A 13,483-nucleotide genomic window follows, 5' to 3' on the forward strand; every position below is an offset into this window, starting at 1 on the left:
TGAGTCTCATGTTGTAATCATATACGGGAAGAACAAATATATTTCTCTTAATTCTACTTTTCACAGTATATCGTCAAAAGTAGTGCTCCATATATATCAATTTTTATCAAATAAAAAATAATAATTTTTTTTGATATAATAATAATTCATATATAATAATTTTATTCTATATTATAGTAGGTAACTTTGTAGTGATTACAATAGCATTGAAATAATAATATTTTCAGAATAAGAAATATATTAAAACACCTAAGTTAAGAAACAAAACGATGCTCCGAAAATGAAGCATTTGTAAATTTGTAACTAGGGTTTGCTAGTTAATTCATCTAATGGAATGTTGATGATCATCAAGCAATCATATAGTTTGTTTTGTCTAAACATTCTATTTCGTCCTCACATCATTAGCATTGTCGATCCATCCAATGGAATAATGATATGATAAATATATCAACATGACCACATTACTTTTTCCTCAAATAAGGGTCTAGAGTCATTTTACAGGTTTTGAGATCCGGAGAGGAATTTTTGAAAACTGAGAATAAATTCTGAACAATGGAAAAGAAATTTTCCAAGGGATCTCATGACATTTCACAAATTCTGAATTTTGGAGAAAGTGCAATTCAGATACAACAGTTTCTACTCTAAACAGGTATTTTCACAGAGAAGGAAAGTGAATTCCAGTATCATATATCCTTATTTTGTTGTAAAAAAATTGATCAGCTAGCAAACTGCGAGACTGAGTCAAAGATCAAAAAACTTAATGCAGACATTTTGTTCAAGTTTGGTTTGGTTTGGTGGATAGAAACACAGACAGTACACTCAGCAAATGAAGGCTCCAACAAGAAAGTTTCACATCGTTAGTTTATTGTGTAAGCAAAAGAGGGAAACTGGCATAGATCGGAACACTCTGCTTGAATGAAAAAAAAAAAAAAAACAGAGAACTCAAACACAACCATGGCATAGATCCGAACACTATGAGTAACTGCTGATTCACTAGACAGATGGCAGCTGGAAGCCTAGAGCATCCTCACATTGATTAAGCAGCAGCAGAAGTCACACCCCCTATAGTTTTCAAGTCAAAAATTTCAATCCAGTAGCCATCAGGATCTTTAATGAAGGCAATGCCTTTCATTTTTCCTGCACTCGGAGGACAGAAAAGAACAAGTTCATGCATAAACAATATAAATATGCACAAATAAATAAAACTATTTATCAAACTATAATTTTTATGTGAAAATTGAGTTTCCAACTTACCATCATCAGGTCTTTTCACAAACTCTACCCCTAGACGTTCAAATCGCTCGCATGCTTTGTATGTGTCATCAACAGTGATTCCAATATGGCCTGCAAGTTTCGAGCAAACATTTAAGTTCAACGGATCAAGCATCTGCTGTAGACATATTTGTGGTCTGCAAAAAAGAAGCTTATTCATCTTGCATAGTAATATTGCAGACAGCCAAAGGCATATATCATTTACAAAACCTTGATCAAACAATAATAGTACGCACCAAAGCCACGTGGTTCTGAATTTCCATTATGGTAGCCTTTAAATTCCGGATCGCTTTCTGTTCCCCAGTTGCTATTGGTAGTGAGCAAGGGAAACTTAGAAACATAATAAGCGTGCAATAAAGAGTATGCAAGTCAAACCATAGTTCTAAGGTATAATCATAGCAGAGAACTATTGGAAGGTATTAAGAGCATGCAAGTCAAACCATAGTTGTAAGGTATAATCATTGCAAAGAACCATTGAAAGGTATTTTCTTACTGTGTAAGCTCAAGTGTAGCTTTCTGACCAAAAGTCCACACGGTTCTTTCAGTTGGATCAGATGGTGCTGATGCAGTATTCTGTGCAATGAAGATGAGCATATAGTATTGTTGCAGTGATGGAAGAAAACATGTGTGTTTCTGAAACTACAAGAAAAATACTCTACCTCATAACCAAGGAAGTACAAACTGAACTTCATGTCAGGAAAATCCAACCTCTTCAGCAAGCTGATTAGATCTCACAAATCATCAAGGAAAGTAAGAGTGGATGTGGTAAATAGAGCAAGGATGATCAATTACAAGAACAGAATAGAACGTATTAATTTTATGAAGGAGACAAGATGTTTCTCTCTATTAATACTGTTGTTTTCAATAGTCTTCCATTTCAAATGAGATACTAAATTAGCGTGTTAAAGCCCTCGACTGAAGGCTTATCATATCTGTCAAGACTTTTACACCAACTCATTGCCAAGATAAGTTCACAGTCGAAAGCAACTAAGAATGGATTGGCTTAAGAAGCTCAAGGTCAATTTTAATACAAGCACAACCTTGACTTGATAACCCATTTAATTATAACCTTCTAAGCATGTAAAAGCATCATTTGCCCCTTCCTACTAACCTAAGCTTCTGAATTAAGTGCAAGCTAATCAAAATTTGCATGCTATTAGAGGCCGAAACCTAGCCTTATGATTAGAGATTACCAAGTCGAGATGTGGACATGAATTCAAAATTCCTAGGCCAATGTCAATGATGATTGAAGACTTAACTAGCCTTAAATTTGAATTGTGAAGCCAAGTAGTCGCTCATTTCCAATGTTTTTTTTTATGAAAAGGTAAATATATATCATCAAAAAGCGTGAAGCAAGTAGTCACTCATTTCCAATGTGATACTAAGACAAGATGTCATATGTCGACACGGATGTTTGTACTACAAATAACCATATTAAAGAAGGCAATGCCCACAACATCATCTTGGTTCTTCCAAAAACAACTCTATCTATAATCTTACAAAATTCCTAATATTTCTTATTTTATTCTTGACGATACATGTTGGTAAAAAATGAAATTGAAAATCAATTCAAGAACCAAGAAAATAATCTAAGTTGCATAAGATCAATTGGTTGGGGCATGAATTTAATATACACTCCATTACCTAGAAATAGGTTAGCCAGTCATGTATACCAGTTATCCCAAAGAACCATGCCGTTATTGTCGAAAAGGAAATATGCTAATGTTAATTTAGCCATTAGAAAGACAATTCTTGTAGTTTTTTATTTTCAAGTTTGTAAGCATGCAGGAATTATGCACAAGGTTTCATATTGGTTTGGTCTTGATACTTTTAAAGGAACTATTAATGATAACATCATCATTAATTTTATTTAGTACAAGTTATAGTTTTTAATTAACTACTTGATTGTAATTGATTACTTAATAATTATTTTGATTGCTAAATGTATGTCTATTCTTGTGTTTATAAATGTCTCAGTTCATAAAGTTAAAAATGTTTACAACTAATTAAGTTTTTTTTTTATCTTTAGACACTTGTAAATTGTATCATTTGAATGATTTCCATCTAAAATTTAATATAGAACTTTTTCTTAAATAAATCTTTAATATGATCTAGTCAATGCACACCTATCGCAATTATTATATATCTTTTGATATTCCAACAAAATATAGTTAAAATAGTGAATGGAAAAAAATGATGAATTATTTTCTCAACTTAATTAAATAAATTTTTATTTAGTCAAAATATCATGTCAAACCTTAGCAGCTCCTCGATTCTCAAATCAAAGTCAAGAGAAGATGCAAAGGAGAAGTCTAACAATGATCTCACTAGTTTTCCATCACTAACTCACATTATCTCATTAGGTCTCCCCCAATGTCATTGAAGTTAGAATACAAAAAAATAACCTTATCCTACTTAATTTTTGCATTTTAATTTTTTTTTTATTTTAGATGATTAATCAAGTTAAATTGATATTTGGATTTTGGGTGCTGAGTGAAAATCATTTTAACATTGGGTGGAGCCCATTAAGTAGATATGATGATTAGATCCAATTGAGTTAAAAGTAGATTAGCTTTGGACTTATTTTGATCAATTTAACACTAAACCAGTTAAATCTTATTTAATTAGGTTAGTGTAATTTATAGGAGATTAGGAATTAAATTAATTTCCATGTCTCTCTTTCTCAATTCCTCCCCCTCCTCCTTTCTTGGGTTACCATTCTGCCAGTCGTAGCTCGCCACCACCAAACCCTGACTTTCTTCTTCCCTCTCCTCCATAGCCCTTCTCTCCCCTAGTATCTCTCTTCCTCTTGTCTCTATTTCCACAGCACACGAATTATCTCATATGTCGATCATCAATCTGCAGACAGAAGGGTAAATTCTGCCAATTTTGACCTGCATGGTTCAGCACTTCAATCCTTGGTTATGCATGTAGGATGATGATTCATTCTATAATGTCAACAATTATCTATTAAGGTCAATTTCACAGCTTAATCTAAATAAACAGAGGTGACTACAGACTCAAAATAGTGAATACGAGATCAGCAAAATAAGCTAAAATTTTGGAAATTAGTGCGAACTTACGACATTCCCAACACGCGAGAGTAAAAGTCAAGACTAACTTTGGGATCTTTAACTCTGAACATCTGCGATCAAAATCTCAATTTTTCACGCGTGCATAAAGAGGAACTTAAAAATGATTGAGAAAAATTGACTGAACATCCAGAGTTAGACGAAGGGAAACTAAGCAGAACGACGAGGTGGACGGCGAACTTACAGTCTGCTGCAAGAAGTATCCCTTGGTGGCATCGTCGAGCTCCGTGTGGAGGCCGGGGTTGTTGGAGGGGGATTCCTTGGGATCGGACGAGGACGCAGCCATCGATGATGAACAAAATGGGCGGAATCGATGAAATTGCTGTCAACACGGTAAAAAAAAAAAAAAACGCATCAGACGACGAAATCGGCTACAAGTTACCAAAAGGGTTGGCGAGGTAGACCTGAATCGCGATAGAAAAGGATTTGGGAGTTGATGGCGATCTCCAGGAAGAACGGAGCAAGGAGGAGAAGCGGTGGGAGATGAGGGGAACGGCGGCCATAGTTATAGGGGGATGAGGCGAGATGACCCAGTGATGTAATATTGTAAATTTTCTTCTTTTTTTTCTAGAAAATAACATGAAAAATAATGAGGGTGCCCGAGACATGTCCAGGCACTCGGATAAGGTTATAAAAAGAGGGTTCAACACCTCGTGCACATCTTCCGTACTTGTGCATTGCTCCGAAAAGTTCTCCATGATGTTGAAACGTTTTTCTGACACGGTGCTGAATGTTCTACTCTAAAGTTGTTGGTATATTTATTTGTATTACTTGCATTTTAAAATTTTGAATTCTCTTGTAATATTTGAGCTATTAATGGGTTGTCGATCGAAAGTACTTAACAAGTACGGACCTTAGAGTAGGAGTCATTACAAACTTCGAACCAAGTAAAAAAACGTATTAACGATTATTTTTTTCTTTACTTTATTTTCCGTTGCATATTCTTTATTTTCTAAAATAATAAAAAATTGACTCGCGCTATTCATCTCACCCCTTTACGTATTTTTACAATCCTACATTGATAACCGAAAGGGTATATCAAAAATATAAAAAAATAACATCTACATTGTCATACTAAACTCCATCAGTTTGAACCGTCGACTCATTATCGAGTTGATTGATTAGACCTATCTGTTGGATCAACATCAAAGATCTCCAACAGCGTAGCATGTTGAAGCTTAGACATTTGGAAAATCAACAAAGATTGATTTTATTTCCCAACAGAAACAAATGTAGAGCCAACTTTCTCTTGAAAACTAATTAGCTGCCTTAGTTATTTGCAATGTGCACCAAGGCCATTAGAAGGTTTGGTGTCTGAATTTTGATTTTTTTTTTTATTTTTTTATTTTTGTAGTTAGCACTGAGTATTCTCGATTAATTCTGAGAGTGTCTAGTTTGAACCTACAGAAACTTTTGTCACCAAGATAAATTAGAAAACTCTAGCTCAATCCATCATTCTCAAGTCAACCACTCATTAAAAAAATTTATCTATTAAATTATCAAAAATGAAACTCAAGCTTTAGATATCTGAGAAATTAAAAAGAATTACCATTAATCTGGGAGATGAATTTTGAATCATACTTAAGAAGCTAAAAACCATTGAAATTGAATTTTTTACATTTTTAGAATCTTCTTATGTTACGTGAACAATGATGTCAAAGTCAGGTTATCATTGTACGAGGATTTTTATGCTATTAAAGGAGCAAAAGATTTTGGTATAAAAAAAAATACATGATGAAAATCAACTTTTGCTACGTATTGATTTTTGCATTTTTTTTTTTTGTCAAATAAAAAAATAGTTTCCTTTTTACTATCATGAGTCTCATGTTGTAATCATATACGGGAAGAACAAATATATTTCTCTTAATTCTACTTTTCACAGTATATCGTCAAAAGTAGTGCTCCGTATATATCAATTTTTATCAAATAAAAAATAATAATTGCTTTTGATATAATAATAATTCATATATAATAATTTTATTCTATATTATAGTAGGTAACTTTGTAGTGATTACAATAGCATTGAAATAATAATATTTTCAGAATAAGAAATATATTAAAACACCTTTATAAGTTAAGAAACAAAAGGATGCTCCGAAAATGAAGCATTTGTAAATTTGTAACTAGGGTTTGCTAGTTAATTCATCTAATGGAATGTTGATGATCATCAAGCAATCATATAGTTTGTTTTGTCTAAACATTCTACTTCATCCTCTTATCATTAGCATTGTCGATCCATCCAATGGAATAATGATATGATAAATATATCAACATGACCACATTCCTTTTTCCTCAAATAAGGGTCTAGAGTCATTTTACAGGTTTTGAGATCCGGAGAGGAATTTTTGAAAACTGAGAATAAATTCTGAACAATGGAAAAGAAATTTCCCAAGGGGTCTCATGACATTTCACAAATTCTGAATTTTGGAGAAAGTGCAATTCAGATACAACAGTTTTTACTCTAAACAGGTATTTTCACAGAGAAGGAAAGTGAATTGCAGTATCATATATCCTTATTGTGTTGTAAAAAAATTGATCAGCTAGCAAACTGCGAGACTGAGTGAAAGATCAAAAAACATAATGCAGACATTTTGTTCAAGTTTGATTGGTTTGGTGGATAGAAACACAGACAGTACACTCAGCCAATAAAGGCTCCAACAAGAAAGTTTCACATCGTTAGTTTATTGTGTAAGCAAAAGAGCGAAACTGGCATAGATCGGAACACTCTGCTGAATGAAAAAAAGAAAACAGAGAACTCAAACAGAAACATGGCATAGATCCGACCACTATGAGTAACTGCTGATTCACTAGACAGATGGCAGCTGGAAGCATGGAGCATCCTCACATTGATTAAGCAGCAGCAGAAGCCACACCCCCTATAGTTTTCAAGTCAAAAATTTCAATCCAGTAGCCATCAGGATCTTTAATGAAGGCAATGGCTGTCATTTTTCCTGCACTCGAACAGAAACATGGCATAGATCCGAACACTATGAGTAACTGCTGATTCACTAGACAGATGGCAGCTGGAAGCATGGAGCATCCTCACATTGATTAAGCAGCAGCAGAAGCCACACCCCCTATAGTTTTCAAGTCAAAAATTTCAATCCAGTAGCCATCAGGATCTTTAATGAAGGCAATGCCTGTCATTTTTCCTGCACTCGGAGGACAGAAAAGAACAAGTTCATGCATAAACAATATAAATATGCACAAATAAATCAAACTATTTATCAAACTATAATTTTTATGTGAAAATTGAGTTTCCAACTTACCATCATCAGGTCTTTGCACAAACTCTACCCCTAGACGTTCAAATCGCTCGCATGCTTTGTATGTGTCATCAACAGTGATTCCAATATGGCCTGCAAGTTTCGAGCAAACATTTAAGTTCAACAGATCAAGCATATGTCGTAGACATATTTGTGGTCTGCAAAAAAGAAGCTTATTCATCTTGCATAGTAATATTGCAGACAGCCAAAGGCATATATCATTTACAAAACCTTGATCAAACAATAATAGTACGCACCAAAGCCACGTGGTTCTGAATTTCCATTATGGTAGCCCTTAAATTCCGGATCACTTTCTGTTCCCCAGTTGCTATTGGTAGTGAACAAGGGAAACTTAGAAACATAATAAGCGTGCAATAAAGAGTATGCAAGTCAAACCATAGTTCTAAGGTATAATCATAGCAGAGAACTATTGGAAGGTATTAAGAATATGCAAGTCAAACCATAGTTGTAAGTAATCATTGCAAAGAACTATTGAAAGGTATTTTCTTACTGTGTAAGCTCAAGTGTAGCTTTCTGACCAAAAGTCCACACGGTTCTTTCAGTTGGATCAGATGGTGCTGATGCAGTATTCTGTGCAAAGAAGATGAGCATGTAGTATTGTTGCAGTGATGGAAGAAAACATGTGTGTTTCTGAAACTACAAGAAAAATACTCTACCTCATAACCAAGGAAGTACAAGCTGAACTTCATGTCAGGAAAATCCAATCTCTTCAGCAAGCTGATTAGATCTCACAAATGATCAAGGAAAGTAAGAGTGGATGTGGTAAATAGAGCAAGGATGATCAATTACAAGAACAGAATAGAACGTATTAATTTTATGAAGGACACAAGATGTTTCTCTCTATTAATACTGTTGTTTTCAATATTCTTCCATTTCAAATGATATACTAAATTAGGGTGTTAAAGCCCTCGACTGAAGGCTCATCATATCTGTCAAGACTTTTACACCAACTCATTGCCAAGATAAGCTCACAGTCGAAAGCAACTAAGAATGGATTGGCTTAAGAAGCTCAAGGTCAATTTTAATACAAGCACAACCTTGACTTGATAACCCATTTAATTATAACCTTCTAAGCATGTAAAAACATCATTTGCCCCTTCATACTAACCTAAGCTTCTGAATTAAGTGCAAGCTAATCAAAATTTGCATGCTATTAGAGGCCGAAACCTACCCTTATGATTAGAGATTACCAAGTCGAGATGTAGACACGAATTCAAAATTCCTAGGCCAATGTCAATGATGATTGAAGACTTAACTAGCCTTAAATTTGAATTGCGGAGCCAAGTAGTCACTCATTTCCAATGTTTTTTTTTATGAAAAGGTAAATATATATCATCAAAAAGCGTGAAGCAAGTAGTCACTCATTTCCAATGTGATACTAAGACAAGATGTCATATGTCGACACGGATGTTTGTACTACAAATAACCATATTAAAGAAGGCAATGCCCACAACATCATCTTGGTTCTTCCAAAAACAACTCTATCTATAATCTTACAAAATTCCTAATATTTCTTATTTTATTCTTGACGATACATGTTGGTAAAAAATGAAATTGAAAATCAATTCAAGAACCAAGAAAATAATCTAAGTTGCATAAGATCAATTGGTTGGGGCATGAATTTAATATACACTCCATTACCTAGAAATAGGTTAGCCAGTCATGTATACCAGTTATCCCAAAGAACCATGCCGTTATTGTCGAAAAGGAAATATGCTAATGTTAATTTAGCCATTAGAAAGACAATTCTTGTAGTTTTTTATTTTCAAGTTTGTAAGCATGCAGGAATTATGCACAAGGTTTCATATTGGTTTGGTCTTGATACTTTTAAAGGAACTATTAATGATAACATCATCATTAATTTTATTTAGTACAAGTTATAGTTTTTAATTAACTACTTGATTGTAATTGATTACTTAATAATTATTTTGATTGCTAAATGTATGTCTATTCTTGTGTTTATAAATGTCTCAGTTCATAAAGTTAAAAATGTTTACAACTAATTAAGTTTTTTTTTTATCTTTAGACACTTGTAAATTGTATCATTTGAATGATTTCCATCTAAAATTTAATATAGAACTTTTTCTTAAATAAATCTTTAATATGATCTAGTCAATGCACACCTATCGCAATTATTATATATCTTTTGATATTCCAACAAAATATAGTTAAAATAGTGAATGGAAAAAAATGATGAATTATTTTCTCAACTTAATTAAATAAATTTTTATTTAGTCAAAATATCATGTCAAACCTTAGCAGCTCCTCGATTCTCAAATCAAAGTCAAGAGAAGATGCAAAGGAGAAGTCTAACAATGATCTCACTAGTTTTCCATCACTAACTCACATTATCTCATTAGGTCTCCCCCAATGTCATTGAAGTTAGAATACAAAAAAATAACCTTATCCTACTTAATTTTTGCATTTTAATTTTTTTTTTTATTTTAGATGATTAATCAAGTTAAATTGATATTTGGATTTTGGGTGCTGAGTGAAAATCATTTTAACATTGGGTGGAGCCCATTAAGTAGATATGATGATTAGATCCAATTGAGTTAAAAGTAGATTAGCTTTGGACTTATTTTGATCAATTTAACACTAAACCAGTTAAATCTTATTTAATTAGGTTAGTGTAATTTATAGGAGATTAGGAATTAAATTAATTTCCATGTCTCTCTTTCTCAATTCCTCCCCCTCCTCCTTTCTTGGGTTACCATTCTGCCAGTCGTAGCTCGCCACCACCAAACCCTGACTTTCTTCTTCCCTCTCCTCCATAGCCCTTCTCTCCCCTAGTATCTCTCTTCCTCTTGTCTCTATGTCCACAGCACACGAATTATCTCATATGTCGATCATCAATCTGCAGACAGAAGGGTAAATTCTGCCAATTTTGACCTGCATGGTTCAGCACTTCAATCCTTGGTTATGCATGTAGGATGATGATTCATTCTATAATGTCAACAATTATCTATTAAGGTCAATTTCACAGCTTAATCTAAATAAACAGAGGTGACTACAGACTCAAAATAGTGAATACGAGATCAGCAAAATAAGCTAAAATTTTGGAAATTAGTGCGAACTTACGACATTCCCAACACGCGAGAGTAAAAGTCAAGACTAACTTTGGGATCTTTAACTCTGAACATCTGCGATCAAAATCTCAATTTTTCACGCGTGCATAAAGAGGAACTTAAAAATGATTGAGAAAAATTGACTGAACATCCAGAGTTAGACGAAGGGAAACTAAGCAGAACGACGAGGTGGACGGCGAACTTACAGTCTGCTGCAAGAAGTATCCCTTGGTGGCATCGTCGAGCTCCGTGTGGAGGCCGGGGTTGTTGGAGGGGGATTCCTTGGGATCGGACGAGGACGCAGCCATCGATGATGAACAAAATGGGCGGAATCGATGAAATTGCTGTCAACACGGTAAAAAAAAAAAAAAAAAAAAATCGCATCAGACGACGAAATCGGCTACAAGTTACCAAAAGGGTTGGCGAGGTAGACCTGAATCGCGAGAGAAAAGGATTTGGGAGTTGATGGCGATCTCCAGGAAGAACGGAGCAAGGAGGAGAAGCGGTGGGAGTGAGGGGAACGGCGGCCATAGTTATAGGGGGATGAGGCGAGATGACCCAGTGATGTAATATTGTAAATTTTCTGTTTTTTTTTCTAGAAAATAACATGAAAAATAATTGCCAGAAAAAATAATGAAAACGCTGCCGCTATGCTGTTGCTGTCGATAGATTTATAACTCTAATCTGTTCTCCTAATTTAGGTTTAAGTCAATGGTTGCAATGGAAGCGACAAGCAAAAATTCACTCAAAGCAATGAGACCTATCAGCTAGCCAACTGCACGATGATAAAAAAACAAGGCCGGCCTTGACTTTTGGGGTCTTTGCCAAAAGCAAAAAGTGACTTCTTAATAAAAAAATATTATTAAAGTACAATTTGAATATATTTTAATAGAAAATTTTAAAAATCAATATATTTCAAATTATTAATATACAATTTGAATATAGTTTAATAAAAAAAATTTAAAAATCAATATATTTCATTTAAAATATGATAAACTTCATATAAAATTTATTTCTCAAAATTTTTCAAAAAAATATAACACTATACAAAATATGTTTCCTAAGTTTCTCCAAAAAAGTGTAATACCTACAAATAAAAAAACATAAGTATAAAATAATCATTGAAAAAATCTATATCTTCTAATATTTTGAAAAGTAAAATCATCAATAAGGTTTTCAAAATCAAATTTTTCTAACACCTTATTTTCAATACATAAAATTATCAAGTCATTTACATTCCAATCATTATCATCATTTTCTCTCAATTCTTCATGTTCATTCGTTACATGATTATGATCATCATTTTTTCTCAATTCTTCCTGCTCATTGATTGCATGATTACTGCTCATTTATTACATAATCATTTAATTCTTCTTGACTTTCTTCTTTCAATTCATTAACTGAATTTTCATTAAAGAACTAGTTTTAAAAAACTTACGAAGAACACCTTTGTGAGTTTTAATAATCTGTTCCACTCTTTTTCTTTTATTTCTTTTCTAACTCCAAGATTGATATGTTTTAGAAACATGTTTGTATTACAAATATCAAATGTAAAAATAAAACACACAAAACCAGCAACAAAGCTAACAATGAAACAAACACAAGCAGTGAAAATAATAGTCAAAGAACAATAAAACCTTATTTGTACTTGAAGCAATCAATATAACTTATTCTATGATGATTAAAATTGGGATTATTTATTTAAACTCTTTTAAATCTGTAAGAAAAATCATAAAATATTGACTCCCAATACAATGTTAAAAATCAATATTGAATATTGATAATAAAAAAAATATAGATAAGTAGGTAACTTACGTTGTAAGTTTATATATTGATGAATGATAATGTTGATGAAATTAAAATTAATAAACTTTTCTAATTTAATTAGAAGAGATTCAAAGGAGAAGAAAGGAGGAAATTAGTGTTCAAGATTCATACTTTACTCTTTAGAGTCTTATGACTTCTGTAAATAAATTAATGAAGAAAGAATTGTACAAGAAATAAAATCTTGGAAAGAGAAAAAAGAATCATTTATCATCCTTCTTTTTTTCTTTCTTTTCTTTTTTAGATTTTTTCTTAAATTTTAATAGAAAATATTTTTTTACCTTTATTAAAACAATTCAACAATATATATATTTTTGGACCTTTATTAAAATAATCCAATCAAATATATTTTTTATATTTTTATTAAAACAATCTAAGTATATATAATATATATTATATATGTATGTCAAATTTGGGGGCCCCTAAAAATCGGGGGCCCTTGGCCATCGTCCTCGGTGACATGCCTCAGGGCCGACCCTGATAAAAAAAAGGATAAACTCCCATACAACGAGAATCTCTAGTAGGATATATCATAGGTATACATTCACGATGTTCAAGCTATTTATGATGATCATCCGTTAAAACTTCACTTGTCTTTTTTAGATTTATCTTAGTGATCTATAGAAAATTTTTATGGAGTTAGATCAATCGTCTCTAAAATTAATAGATTCAAAATTTTAAATATCTAAATTAATAAAAAACTAATAACAAAAAATTAGAGAGAACGAGGTTGAGAGAGATAAAATATGTATCACGTGTTTTATAGATATGTAGAGAGGAGAGAACCTTGAAAAAGTTATGTTTATTGTGGCAATCTTTACCCTGAGACCCCTTCAAGACCATCCTAAATATGTTGAAAGAGAGTAAATCATATAGGTCATTCAGCCAGCCAAACGGGCTCCCAAGTGAGGGGGCCTAGCACGGGATAAATCCTGCGATT

At 32.8% G+C, this 13,483-nt stretch overlaps 2 protein-coding genes across 4 annotated transcripts; both read right to left on the reverse strand.

Moving 5' to 3' along the window:
• Positions 1-744: 744 nt before the first annotated feature.
• LOC121985751 (lactoylglutathione lyase) lies at positions 745-4,930 on the reverse strand. Of its 2 annotated transcripts, none has more exons than XM_042539376.1 (8): positions 4,769-4,930; positions 4,549-4,686; positions 4,356-4,417; positions 1,932-1,992; positions 1,766-1,845; positions 1,509-1,579; positions 1,255-1,344; positions 745-1,137 (listed from the first exon to the last, which is right to left on the reverse strand). In XM_042539376.1, exons 1-8 carry the CDS (start codon positions 4,865-4,867, stop codon positions 1,037-1,039), a joined length of 702 nt encoding a protein of 233 aa, XP_042395310.1. In that variant the 5' UTR covers positions 4,868-4,930; the 3' UTR covers positions 745-1,036. The 2 variants fall into 2 exon arrangements, with proteins under 2 accessions (XP_042395310.1, XP_042395318.1); XM_042539384.1 differs by having other exon boundaries at positions 1,509-1,602.
• Positions 4,931-6,921: 1,991 nt separating this feature from the next.
• Positions 6,922-11,311, reverse strand: LOC121985764 (lactoylglutathione lyase-like). Of its 2 annotated transcripts, XM_042539402.1 has the most exons (9): positions 11,153-11,311; positions 10,926-11,063; positions 10,733-10,794; positions 8,308-8,368; positions 8,142-8,221; positions 7,888-7,958; positions 7,634-7,723; positions 7,411-7,516; positions 6,922-7,315 (listed from the first exon to the last, which is right to left on the reverse strand). In XM_042539402.1, exons 2-8 carry the CDS (start codon positions 11,025-11,027, stop codon positions 7,416-7,418), a joined length of 567 nt encoding a protein of 188 aa, XP_042395336.1. In that variant the 5' UTR covers positions 11,028-11,063; positions 11,153-11,311; the 3' UTR covers positions 6,922-7,315; positions 7,411-7,415. The 2 variants fall into 2 exon arrangements, with proteins under 2 accessions (XP_042395336.1, XP_042395330.1); XM_042539396.1 differs by having other exon boundaries at positions 7,209-7,516.
• Between the last annotated feature and the right edge of the window lie 2,172 nt (positions 11,312-13,483).

The sequence above is a fragment of the Zingiber officinale genome, chromosome 1B (genome assembly GCF_018446385.1).
Source record: "Zingiber officinale cultivar Zhangliang chromosome 1B, Zo_v1.1, whole genome shotgun sequence".
Classification (NCBI taxonomy): domain Eukaryota; kingdom Viridiplantae; phylum Streptophyta; class Magnoliopsida; order Zingiberales; family Zingiberaceae; genus Zingiber; species Zingiber officinale.